The 13,835-nt window shown below is 41.4% G+C and overlaps 1 protein-coding gene across 1 annotated transcript in view; it reads left to right on the top strand.

Moving 5' to 3' along the window:
• LOC127840150 (uncharacterized) overlaps positions 1-12,715 on the top strand; it is a 51,686-nt gene extending 38,971 nt beyond the window's left edge. The window contains exons 7-10 of the mRNA XM_052368631.1: positions 6,647-6,834; positions 7,101-7,242; positions 9,712-10,388; positions 11,970-12,715. Of these exons, the coding sequence (XP_052224591.1) occupies positions 6,647-6,834; positions 7,101-7,242; positions 9,712-10,388; positions 11,970-12,200 (1,238 nt within the window). The 3' untranslated portion in view covers positions 12,201-12,715. The remainder of the gene's footprint in view (positions 1-6,646; positions 6,835-7,100; positions 7,243-9,711; positions 10,389-11,969) is intronic.
• The last annotated feature ends 1,120 nt before the right edge of the window (positions 12,716-13,835 follow it).

Genomic DNA, 13,835 nt, shown 5'->3' with positions numbered 1-13,835 from the left:
ATTCAGTTCGACATTCGGATATCCTGTTGTACATTTTTTTGAATGTCAAGCTGGCTCGGCATTCCAGCTCGACATTCAGTTCGACATTCGGATATACTGTTGTACAATAATTTTTGAATGACGAGCTGGCTCGGCATTCCAGCTCGACATTCAGCTCGACATTCGGATATAAAGTTGTACAATAATTTTTGAATGACGAGCTGGCTCGGCATTCCAGCTCGACAGTCAGTTCGACATTCGGATATAGTGTTGTACAATAATTTTTGAATGTGGAGCTGGCTCGGCATTCTTGCTCGACATTCAGTTCGGCATTCGCAAATAGTGTTGTATGCTTATTTTCGAATGTCCAGCTGGCTCGGCATTCCAGCTCGACATTCAGTTCGGCATTCGCATATAGTGTTGTATGCTTATTTTCGAATGTCGAGCTGGCTCGGCATTCCAGCTCGACATTCAGTTCGACATTCGGAGAAAGTGTTGAGCAATACTTTTTGAATGTCGAGCTGGCTCGGCATTCCAGCTCGACATTCAGGTCGACATTCGGATATAGTGTTGTACAATAATTTCTAAATGACGAGCTGGCTCGGCATTCCAGCTCGACATTCAGTTCGACATTCGCATATAGTGTTGTATGCTTATTTTCGAATGTCGAGCTGGCTCGGCATTCCAGCTCGACATTCAGTTCGGCATTCGCATATAGTGTTGTATGCTTATTTTCGAATGTCGAGCTGGCTCGGCATTCCAGCTCGACATTCAGTTCGGCATTCGCATATAGTGTTGTATGCTTATTTTCGAATGTCGAGCTGGCTCGGCATTCCAGCTCGACATTCAGTTCGGCATTCGGAAATAGTGTTGTACAATTATTTTTGAAAGACGAGCTGGCTCGGCATTCCAGCTCGACATTCAGTTCGACATTCGGAGATAGTATTGTACAATAATTTTTGAATGACGAGCTGGCTCGGCATTCCAGCTCGACATTCAGTTCGGCATTCGCATATAGTGTTGTATGCTTATTTTCGAATGTCGAGCTGGCTCGGCATTCCAGCTCGACATTCAGTTCGGCATTCGGAAATAGTGTTGTACAATTATTTTTGAAAGACGAGCTGGTTCGGCATTCCAGCTCGACATTCAGTTCGACATTCGGAGATAGTATTGTACAATAATTTTTGAATGACGAGCTGGCTCGGCATTCCAGCTCGACATTCAGTTCGGCATTCGCATATAGTGTTGTATGCCTTTTTTCGAATGTCGAGCTGGCTCGGCATTCCAGCTCGACAGTCAGTTCGACATTCGAATATAGTGTTGTACAATAATTTTTAAATGTCGAGCTGACCGGTCGACCAACCGAAGACCGATGGACGACCGACGGACGGGGGAGGGATAACCGATGGACGACCGACAGAAAGATAAGGGACGACCGATAAACAATCGATTGGCGACCGATGGACGACCGATGGACGGGAGAGGGATAACCGATGGACGACCGACAGAAAGATAAGGGACGACCGATGGTTGATCAACGGACGGACAAGAGTAGACAATGAACGACCGATGGACGGCCAGCAATTGGACGAGGGACGACCCTCGGACGGCTGATGGACGACCAATGGACGGCCGACAGTTGGGCGAGGGACGACCGATGGAAGACCGATGGACGGCCGATGGACTGCCGATAAACGATCGATTGGCGACCGATGGACGACCGATGGACGGGAGAGGGATAACCGATGGACGACCGACAGAAAGTTAAGGGACAACCGATGGACGACCGATGGACGACCAACAGACGGACAAGGGCAGACAATGGACGACCGATGAACGGCCAACAGTTGGACGAGGGACGACCGAAGGACGACCGATGGACGACCGATGGACGACCAACAGTTTTGACGAGGGACGACCGATGGACGACCGATGGACGGACAAGGGCAGACAATGGACAACCGATGAACGGCCAACATTTGGACGAGGGACGACCGAAAGACGACTGATGGACGACCAACAGTTTTGACGAGGGACGATCGATGGACGACCGATGGACGACCGATGGACGACCGATGGACGACCGATGGACGACCGATGGACGACCGATGGACGACCGATGGACGACCGATGGACGACCGATGGACGACCAATGGACGACCGATGGACGACCGATGGACGACCGATGGACGACCGATGGACGACCGAAGGACGACCGATGGACGACCGATGAACGCCCGATGGACGGTCGATGTACGACCGATGGACGACCGATGGGCGAGCGATGGACGACCGATGGACGGGAGAGGAATAACCGATGGACAACCGACAGAAAGATAAGGGACGAAAGATGGACGACTGACGGACGGACAAGGGCAGACAATGGACGACCGCTGGACGGCCAACAGTTGGACCAGGGACGACCATGGGGCGACCATCGGTCGGCCATCGGTCGTCCGTCGGTCGTCGATCGGTCGTCCATCGGTCGTCCATCGGCCTTCCATCGGTCGTCCATCGGTCGTCCCTCCTCCAACTGTTGGCCGTCCATCGGTCGTCCATTGTCTGCCCTTGTCCGTCCGTTGGTCGTCTATCGGTCGTCCCTTATCTTTCTGTCGGTCGTCCATCGATAATCACTCTCCCGTCCGTCGGTCGTCCATCGGTCTTCGGTTGGTCGTCCATCGGTCAGCTCGCCATTAAAAAATTATTGTACAACACTATATCCGAATGTCGAACTGAATGTCGAGCTGGAATGCCGAGCCAGCTCGTCATTCAAAAATTATTGTACAACACTATAACCGAATGTCGAACTGAATGTCGAGCTGGAATGCCGAGCCAGCTCGACATTCGAAAATAAGCATACAACACTATATGCGAATGCCGAACTGAATGTCGAGCTGGAATGCCGAGCCAGCTCGACATTCGAAAATAGGCATACAAATGTCGAACTGAATGTCGAGCTGGAATGCCAAGCCAGCTCGTCATTCAAAAATTATTGTACAACACAATTTGCGAATGCCGAACTGAATGTCGAGCTGGAATGCCGAGCCAGCTCGACATTCAAAAAATATTGTACAACACTTTCTCCGAATGTCGAACTGAATGTCAAGCTGGAATGCCGAGCCAGCTCGACATTCGAAAATAAGCATACAACACTGTATGCGAATGCCGAACTGAATGTCGAGCTGGAATGCCGAGCCAGCTCGACATTCAAAAATAAGCATACAACACTATATGCGAATGCCGAACTGAATGTCGAGCTGGAATGCCGAGCCAGCTCGTCATTCAAAAATCATTGTACAACACTATCTTCGAATGTCGAACTGAATGTCGAGCTGGAATGCCGAGCCAGCTCGTCATTCAAAAATTATTGTACAACTTTATATCCGAATGTCGAACTGAATGTCGAGCTGGAATGCCGAGCCAGCTCGTCATTCAAAAATTATTGTACAACATTATAACCGAATGTCGAACTGAATGTCGAGCTGGAATGCCGAGCCAGCTCGACATTCGAAAATAAGCATTCAACACTATATGCGAATGCCGAACTGAATGTCGAGTTGGAATGCCGAGCCAGCTCGACATTCGAAAATAGGCATACAAATGTCGAGCTGAATGTCGAGCTGGAATGCCAAGCCAGCTCGTCATTCAAAAATTATTGTACAACACTATTTGCGAATGCCGAACTGAATGTCGAGCTGGAATGCCGAGCCTGCTCGACATTCAAAAAATATTGTACAACACTTTCTCCGAATGTCGAACTGAATGTCGAGCTGGAATGCCGAGCCAGCTCGACATTCAAAAATTATTGTACAACACTATATCCGAATGTCGAACTGAATGTCGAGCTGGAATGCCGAGCCAGTTCGACATTCGAAAATAAGCATACAACACTATATGCGAATGCCGAGCTGAATGTCGAGCTGGAATGCCGAGCCAGCTCGACATTCGAAAATAAGCATGCAACACTATTTGCGAATGCTTAACTGAATGTCGAGCTGGAATGCAGAGCCAGCTCGACATTCAAAAATTATTGTACAACACTATATCCGAATGTCGAACTGAATGTCGAGCTGGAATGCCGAGCCAGCTCGACATTCCAAAATAAGCATACACAACTATTTGCGAATGCCGAACTGAATGTCGAGCTGGAATGCCGAGCCAGCTCGTCATTCAAAAATTATTGTACAATACTATCTCCGAATGTCGAACTGAATGTCGAGCTGGAATGCCGAACCAGCTCGTCTTTCAAAAATAATTGTACAACACTATTTCCGAATGCCGAACTGAATGTCGAGCTGGAATGCCGAGCCAGCTCGACATTCGAAAATAAGCATACAACACTATATGCGAATGCCGAACTGAATGTCGAGCTGGAATGCCGAGCCAGCTCGTCATTCAAAAATTATTGTACAATACTATCTCCGAATGTCGAACTGAATGTCGAGCTGGAATGCCGAGCCAGCTCGTCTTTCAAAAATAATTGTACAACACTATTTCCGAATGCCGAACTGAATGTCGAGCTGGAATGCCGAGCCAGCTCGACATTCGAAAATAAGCATACAACACTATATGCGAATGCCGAACTGAATGTCGAGCTGGAATGCCGAGCCAGCTCGACATTCGAAAATAAGCATACAACACTATATGCGAATGCCGAACTGAATGTCGAGCTGGAATGCCGAGCCAGCTCGTTATTCAAAAATTATTGTACAACTTTATATCCGAATGTCGAACTGAATGTCGAGCTGGAATGCCGAGCCAGCTCGTCATTCAAAAATTATTGTACAACACTATAACCGAATGTCGAACTGAATGTCGAGCTGGAATGCCGAGCCAGCTCGACATTCGAAAATAAGCATACAACACTATATGTGAATGCCGAACTGAATGTCGAGCTGGAATGCCGAGCCAGCTCGACATTCGAAAATAACCATACAAATGTCGAACTGAATGTCGAGCTGGAATGCCAAGCCAGCTCGTCATTCAAAAATTATTGTACAACACTATTTACGAATGCCGAACTGAATGTCGAGCTGGAATGCCGAGCCAGCTCGACATTCAAAAAATATTGTACAACACTATCTCCGAATGTCGAACTGAATGTCGAGCTGGAATGCCGAGCCAGCTCGTCATTCAAAAATTATTGTACAACTTTATATCCGAATGTCGAACTGAATGTCGAGCTGGAATGCCGAGCCAGCTCGTCATTCAAAAATTATTGTACAACACTATAACCGAATGTCGAACTGAATGTCGAGCTGGAATGCCGAGCCAGCTCGACATTCGAAAATAAGCATACAACACTATATGCGAATGCCGAACTGAATGTCGAGCTGGAATGCCGAGCCAGCTCGACATTCGAAAATAACCATACAAATGTCGAACTGAATGTCGAGCTGGAATGCCAAGCCAGCTCGTCATTCAAAAATTATTGTACAACACTATTTGCGAATGCCGAACTGAATGTCGAGCTGGAATGCCGAGCCAGCTCGACATTCAAAAAATATTGTACAACACTTTCTCCGAATGTCGAACTGAATGTCGAGCTGGAATGCCGAGCCAGCTCGACATTCAGTAATTTGAATGTTGAACTAATGTCGAACGTCGAACGGCGAGCCAACTTCACGCACCTCAATTGTATTAGTATAAATGAACAGAGAGCTAAATATGTCTTAGTGATAATTGTCTGTCATTAAAGGTACACATATACCCGTTTCACACATTATATTTTTTAAGTATTCTTTATGGCATATGTTGCATGATTCAATAATGTCGACTTTATTGAAGAAAATATCAGCTCCTTCCATTGTCTAAAATCAAGATGTAGTTATAACATTAAGCACAGAATAGACAAGAAAATCATATTTTTTTATAAAATATGTTATTTATATGATACCAAATACGCTTTTTAAATGTCTCTCCATTATTATTATTTACATGGAAAATTTGTTAGCCGAATTGCGTTTGCGCCTGGGTCACATGAATATTCACACGTGACAATCTATTTCGGTCTATATCACCCCACGGACATAATGTTATTTTTATGTGTACGTTATGTAAATTAGCAAATAAAACGATTCTCGCTTTGGAAAAGTAAGGTGTATTGAACGTGCGTTAAGTGTCATCCCAGATTAGCATGTGTCGTCCACATAGGCTAATCAAGGACGGCACTTTTCGCCTTAACTGTATTTTCTTCTTTTCAACGAAAATACAATCACAGCGGAAAGTGTCGTCCCTGATAAGCCTGCGCTGACTGTATATATACCTGTGTCACAGGAATAAGAAACTTTAGCGTTATTTGCAATAAACAAACCCATGGAAAATGTTATTTGTATTTGTACGTTATGTTAATTAGCAAAATGCATTCAGCATCGCTCTGGGAAAACGGGGTTAAACGTATGCTAGTAAAGTGTCATCCCATATAAGCCTGTGTCGTCTGCGCATGCCAATCTTGGACGAAACTTTCCGCCTTAACTAGATTGTCGCAAAGAAGATACTATATTTTAAACGAAAACTTCCATAAACGCGGAAAGTGTCGTCCCTGAATAGCCTATATGGACTTCGAGGCATATCTGGGACGCCACTTTACGCAAATGCATTAAGTCACCGTTTTTCGAGAGCGAGGTTCAATTATATGCCAATAGCGATTATTACATATTCCTCACAGGCGAGATAGAGGTCCTCATGGATATGGAGACGTATATGACGTCAGCCATCTGCACGGAGCGCACCGAGGTCTTAGTGCTCGAGATGAAGCACTATGAGCGTCTCTTCGTTAAGAAGCACCAGAGAACCATCGACGTCATGCGCAGGCGCATTGAGGTGAAGCTCAACACGCGCACTTCCGTTCTAAAGGTACTCGTGCACGGTTGTCCTATTTGCATACTCTGCACACAGTTATATATAGTATTTTTTTCATTTGCTAATACTCGAGGTTATTGTACAAGGGTTTACTCTTTGCACACACTGCACACTAAATATAACATTTAACGTTACATTTCGCTTTTAGTACACGCACATAGTTTTCAGTGCTTACATTCTGTTTCCTTTATGCCAAAATAACGATCGCGTAAACTGACCAAAACATTATGGCACACGACACGGTTCTGCTTTACTCGTAGGAATACGATGCGGTGCCTCTACTCAAGCTGCTGCAACTGAAACTGAAGTTGTTACACAACCCTCCATCAATCCCTGGGGACAAACAAAAGGCCCACGAGAGCTCCGTGCAAATCGCAGAGAAACTATTCTTTAACCACCAGGGTAAGAGACTATGCTTTATCCTATGCGCCTTTTGACGATGCTGGAACAGCATCGTCTAAGGTATGATAACCAGTAACAAAAATCTTCACAATGGCGACCTATATAAAAGACCGAGCCAGTCCGATTGAGATAACTCGATTTTTCAGTTACTTCCCTTGGCATTCGCCACTGCGTAGGAGATTGCTCGTTGATTTTCATTGATAACATTCTCCTAGCAGAGTTGTCGTTCGTGTTGATAAAGGTAAATATTAATAGAACAGCATATTCTGGGGAAACAGATTCAATAAGTGTATCAGAACGTTAATTTCAAATTAGTAATTTTACATCCATTTTATTTTTATGGACCTATGAAACAACTATATATTTTCTCTATTTTTTTCGATAGATGTTCCCGATTTAGTAAATAAATTGCGAATAAAAACATGTAAAATTAACTTTTTACGTGATCACAAAACTAAAGAATGCGAACAATTTCGAACCTGCAAATTGTAAACGCTGCACTGCTATGATATTTATAGATAAAACAACATTGCTTTGAGTAATTGTTCATCCCGCTAGCGCAGTGGTAAGGACGTTCGCTTTTTCACCTTTACGACACCGGTTTGATTCCCGCTCCCGGCGCAATGTTATATTTTGTCTGTTTTGTGGTCACCATTCCGGACAGGTGTTTTTTTCCGGATAATCTCATCCCCCCCCCCCTCGCAGCATTTGACCATATAAAAAATTAAAAAGTATTTCAGTACAAAACAAATAGCTGGAAATTGCAGCTATCATTCAAAATTCGCCCCAACTGTCGTCAATCTAATCTTATTAGGTATGAGTGCTGGACACACTCCGGGTCCCAACATTATGCAGCCTCAGCGCGGAGGTAACTCATTACCTTGGAAAAGCACAAATACACACACTGGGTGCAGCCTAGGCGCGTATAGACTCAAACAAGGCAACAAACTCAAGTGCGGGCACAATCATTTAAAATTTACATATTGAATACGATATTCTAACAGAAACTACACAACCACCTAGGTGTACATACCATGTTTGATATTTCGTTCGATTGTTAGATTTCAGCATATACATGTATAAGGTCATTTCGCTATTAGTTAACTTATCCATATGTTCGTGGGCGAACTCGGATAGTCAAGTGGTCATACGATTGAGCACACTTGGTCCGGCTATGTGCTCATACCTTCTTTCGAGAATCATCATGAAGGTATGAACAAGAATGTGACCCGCCTCCCAGTTTCGCTCAATGGGTCAAGTTACCCACGGGTACTACTTCCCCGTACCCCTAAACTTTTTTTCGTACCAAAAATATTTCGTACGCAGATTTTTTTCGTACCAAATTTTTTTTCGTACCCAAAATTTTCGTACCCAAATTTTTTATCGTACCCAAATGTTCGTATCAACATACACAATTGTGGTGATATAGATAAACTTAAATTGATGTTTTATATCCATCCTCTTCAAAAGCATCGTCACACCAGTACTGCCAGTACTTTGATTGTACAAACGTAAACGCCTCTACATTTTCAAAATAATGACTCAATCTCACTTAACATAATGATTAACTTTGTTGCTATTCATTGTTACAGGCGTTTTAAAAATTCAAAACGCTGACAGCCTAGTGATATTGTTTGCGAGAAATGTACATACGCGAGTCAATATTGTAATTCTTTAAATACATAGATTCATTTCTTGCTCAATACATCTCACTATTGATTTATTGTATAAAGAAAGCCCTGGTGCAAAGGTCGTGGCAGATGCTCCCCATGGGTGAACAATTTTAGTAAATAAGTTTTTAATCTTATGATCAATAACCACGGTGCCAATACCACGTGACTTTTTCGGATCTGTGTTGGGAGAATAAAGCGCGACCCAGTTAACAAATTTTAAGGATCTCCTTTTAAATAGTTCACCATTTTTAATGGGATAAAGTGGAGAGCCCGCTCTTTCGTAAGAGTTTTCTATAGGTATTATGATCTTTTTAAACAATTAAGTATTTTTTAGTTAAGTGCAACCGCGCGTTTGAACGGTTAGAAAAATGTCGGATCAGTGTGGGGACTTTAAAAAAAAGCGCGCGGTTGCACTTTACTGAAAAAAATACTTATTTGTTTAAAAAGATCATGATACCTATAGAAAACTCTCATTAAAGAGCGGGCTCTCCACTTTATCCCATTAAAAATGGTGAAATATTAAAAAAGACATCATTATAAATGTTAACTGGGTCGCGTTTTATTCTCCCAACACAGATCAGAAAAAGTCACGTGGTATAGGCCCCGTGTAATGATGACATTACAGTCTTACTAAACAATAGGTATTTTTCAAAAATCGGACATTTTGCATGTAAGTTACCATTAGGACCTGATCTATGACCTCTCTATCTGCGCAGACGCTACAAAAATGATAAAACTTTCTAATATAAAAATTTAACAATACACGCAAAATAATGACATCATGATGTTTTATCAGGTCCTCTACTGGATATCGACGGTCCAGGTAGCGTGTTCTACATGATACGTGCCCGGGAGAAGTCCAGACTGTTGAAGGCCCACCGGAAGGAGCGACCTGGCCCTCAACAGCGCAACAAGCCGCCTGGGCACGTCCATGTGGTGCGTGTTCCTCAGTCGCTCATAATGGCGGCCCAGAATTCCGGTTCCGAGCTCACACAAGCGGCGTACCCTGAACATGCCCATATATCGAATGAAAATAAAATTATGGAAAATATCCAGCAATTGCGTGGAAGTGAAATTGACACGGTCGCAAGTTCAAACAATCCTGATAATACTGAAACAAGCTTTTCCCCCGTAATTGTTAGTCATAGTACCGAGGACAACAAAATGCAGACATCTGAAGTTGTGGAAAGGACGAATACTGTTCGAGCGTCCATTGCAAGGTCGTTCAGGCGTATTCAGAGTGCGGATAAAGACAAAAACAGACATTTAAATGATATTGAACAAACGGGCGCTTCCAGCATTAAAAGCGACAAAGAGAATAGATCTTTGCCGAATTCTCCGAAAATACATTTTGACAGAAGCACGACTGAAACAAGACTCCAAAACTTGGAGGAAAAAGTGGCCGAGTGGTTACGGAAGGATAATCCGCGCGCATGCGCAAACGTAGCAAAATTGAGGCGTCTTCAAGTTGAGGTTAGTCGGATTCAATAATCTGATAATAAAACGAACCGGTTGTCTTTTCTATTTTTTAAACAATCAACGCATCAAAATTCCACATAAGCGTGGTTTATTTTTTTCATTCCGGTAATGTAAGTTTAAGTTTCAAAAGTTTTCCCGGTGTGATTTAAAAAAAGAAAACGGCTCATAAATAGGCATGATCAATCAGTACCAATTGGTTAGTCAAGGTTTGGGTTAAACACTTTTGATTAACCCATTTATGCCTAGTGGACTCTCCCATCCTTCAAAATTGGATCAATTTATTTCCAAAATTAGGGATGTCTATTATATTAATTTCTATATTTATAATATTTCTTACAGAAATTCCTTTAAGCAAACAGCGCAGACCCTGATGAGACGCCGCATTATGCGGCGTCTCATCTTGGTCTACGCTGTTTGCCAAGGCCTTTTTATAGACGCTAGATATAAATGAGTTAAAGACTTAATATGGGAAAACGGGGTTTAATGCATGCGCGTAAAGCGTCGTCCCAAATTAGCCCTTGCATTCCACCTAAGTTTTTTGCTAAAAAGTGACTTCATTTACAACACGAAAATACAATAATGGCGGAAAGTGTCGTGTCTGATATGTCTGTGCGGACTGCAAAAGGTAATCCTGAACGACCTTGAACGCACAAACATTAAGCCCAGATGTCACAGAGCGAGGCGTTTTTGTCTTTCTGTTAAATACCGTCTATAACACATTGTTTGTTGATCCGATCTTTTACTTGGAACCCTCAAAACAAACAAAAATTAGACACAGAGAAAGGAATGAGAAGTATCTTTTGAAACTGGTTAATAAAGAATGCAACTATATAAATATACCAAGCGTTGGTTGTCACAAGAAACTATGTATATGCCATTCATACATCAATGTACAGTAGATAACATCTTTAAAATGATCAGTTCTCAGCAGAAGATTTAGTAACACATGTCCCATTTACAACATGGCAATGTTTTCTTAACAAAAGGGTCATAACTGCGTTGCTCTCAGATAACGTCTACCTCTACCGGTTACACTTTTCGAACAGTCAAACAAGTCAAAACTTTCAGTTTCAATAAAAGAAATAAAGGCCATCACTTCCCTGATGCCGGAAAACATGCACCAAAACCATACATAGATTAAAAATCGTCATACATTTATTTTTCGAGTGCGCCTTACAATTCCAAAAATACCAAACTTTGCTAACAAAAACGACATCACCGCGCTTTAGTTTAAAACAAAAAAATGCACCACATATAGAGCAGCCCATGTTCACATTCTCACAAAGAATAAACTCTTTAAATGTGTCGTGAAACTCTTTGAATTGATAGAAGTTATACGCTAGAATTTTACAACGGATGGACAAGAATCGAAGGATAAGGTCAAATCTACAGGCCCCTCTCTGAAAGCCAGGGAAAAAAGCAAATAAAAGCAAAGTGCATGTATGCATTCAACATGCATACAAAAATAAATATACCCCCGCCCCCCCCCCAATATTTTATAATAAAACAATATTGACATTTTAAAAAGAAAACAATAAAACATAATTGACTTACTCTTTCTTCCAACCATTTCAGGAATTAGAACCCCCACCGAAACCAGGAAACAAAATTGTTATACGTAGACGCTCACGTGGTAGCCGTAGTGATTCGTCTGCTGCGACCGGAAGCGGAAAGTCCGAAATGGCGGAAAGTGTAAAATTAACCAAAAGTACCTATAACTCACAGAAAGGGAGCAGAAGCAATTTCCTAGATTTGACCAAGGAGGATCATTCTTTGGATAGATACAGGATACTTTTAGCGAAATGAAATTATGCGCTGGAATAACAATTCTTAGGACATAATGAAATAAATATTGATTACGTGTTACTTTCCTGACCCCAAAATTTTGAACTCCACAACATTGTATCAAGTTGACTGCATGTATGACTGTTCATAATTTTGATGTTTGTTTTTTTTGTTTTGGTTAACAAAGTGACGTGCATCGATAACAAGCATGAACACTGTTGAAGAATGTTATTACAGATGTGTTTATACTCATTTTCACATTTAAATGCATTTTGCAGACTTAGCTCCTGATTGTTCTCACTACAAAAGTCGAGTGGTATCCCTTGGACAGATTTAGTATAAAAGAGTCGAAGGAATTCCCTGTCATCTGGAAAAAAAGTTTAAATGTTAAGCGACTGCCGATTTGCCGTTTGGAAGTTTTTTTTCTTGACGAATTGATAACGATGAGTACATGCCTATTACTAAGGTGCCTTGAATAGCTCTCATTTGCCTCAAATAGCTTTAGGCATATTAATTAGCGACTTAATCATGATACATCACTGGATAAACAAATATATATAGTTGCTAGAAAACAGCAAACTCTATTACAATCAAATAATGGCGTAATGTTAAATAATGTATTAGTAAAACAGCATGCTGTTTCATAATTATATTGTTTCTTGGCATGGTTTACACTGAAATTAATTGATTATAATTAGCAATATGCTTACTATACATACTGATTATCAATATTTAGACCAATGTACAAACTTAACATTCCATAACAATGTAAATTAAACTGTTTAGTTTATAATAAATAAATTAGTTGTTGTGTTCGTTTGTTTTGTGTGCGTACATGTTTCCGATCAATCGTAATGAAACTTTTATAGGTAACCATGAAAAATAGTGTACAGGCTTAAACCGTCATTTGCTAGATTTTGGAAAACGCTACACATCTGTGGGTGCCAACCAAGTTGACCCGTTTAGAATACTAAAAAAACAATGTATGTAATTATGTTATGCGTAACACATAAGCAAATAGCAATCACTCCAAAATACTACAGAAGGAGTTATGAACACTGTACCAATCAAAGTCCTCCAAAAATAATTCAATAAATGATAATATTTTTTTTCTATTTAATGCATATTAATGTATGCTTTTAACATGTGCAATAAACAATAGAAAATAAGTCTGTAAACTATAACTAAAATGGGAGAAGGGGGGATTTTTAAAATAGGTTATGTTTAGTTTTAAAGGTTAATTAGTTTTGTGTGAAATCATGAAATATTCGAACGTGTTTAAAACATACACACGTCAATCGTTGATACTTTCATTAAATAGCTGTGTTAACATTTGAACGCGTTTAAATCTTGGTTTTACCTCAACAGTTTTATTTCAACTCAATTATAGCTGGATAATTATAATGCATATTGGGGCTAATTTTGAGGAACGTTTCTTCGTTGAAACTTTAAATGCACTACAAGTATTTTTAACCTCAGATCTACACGCTCATCTGAACATTTTTAAACATCCTAACGTATATGTCAGCATGCAAAGTTCTACTTGTTATAGCATTGTGATGCGACCAACGAGAATCTTTAATATTAGTCACTCAAACTATTCAATGTATAACAAAGGAACGGAACATCAACATTTTAGATTATAGACGGAAATAA

The sequence above is a fragment of the Dreissena polymorpha genome, chromosome 7 (assembly GCF_020536995.1).
Source record: "Dreissena polymorpha isolate Duluth1 chromosome 7, UMN_Dpol_1.0, whole genome shotgun sequence".
Classification (NCBI taxonomy): domain Eukaryota; kingdom Metazoa; phylum Mollusca; class Bivalvia; order Myida; family Dreissenidae; genus Dreissena; species Dreissena polymorpha.
The sequence above is the reverse complement of the archived record's forward strand: the minus strand, read 5'-3'. Positions and strand labels throughout refer to the sequence as shown.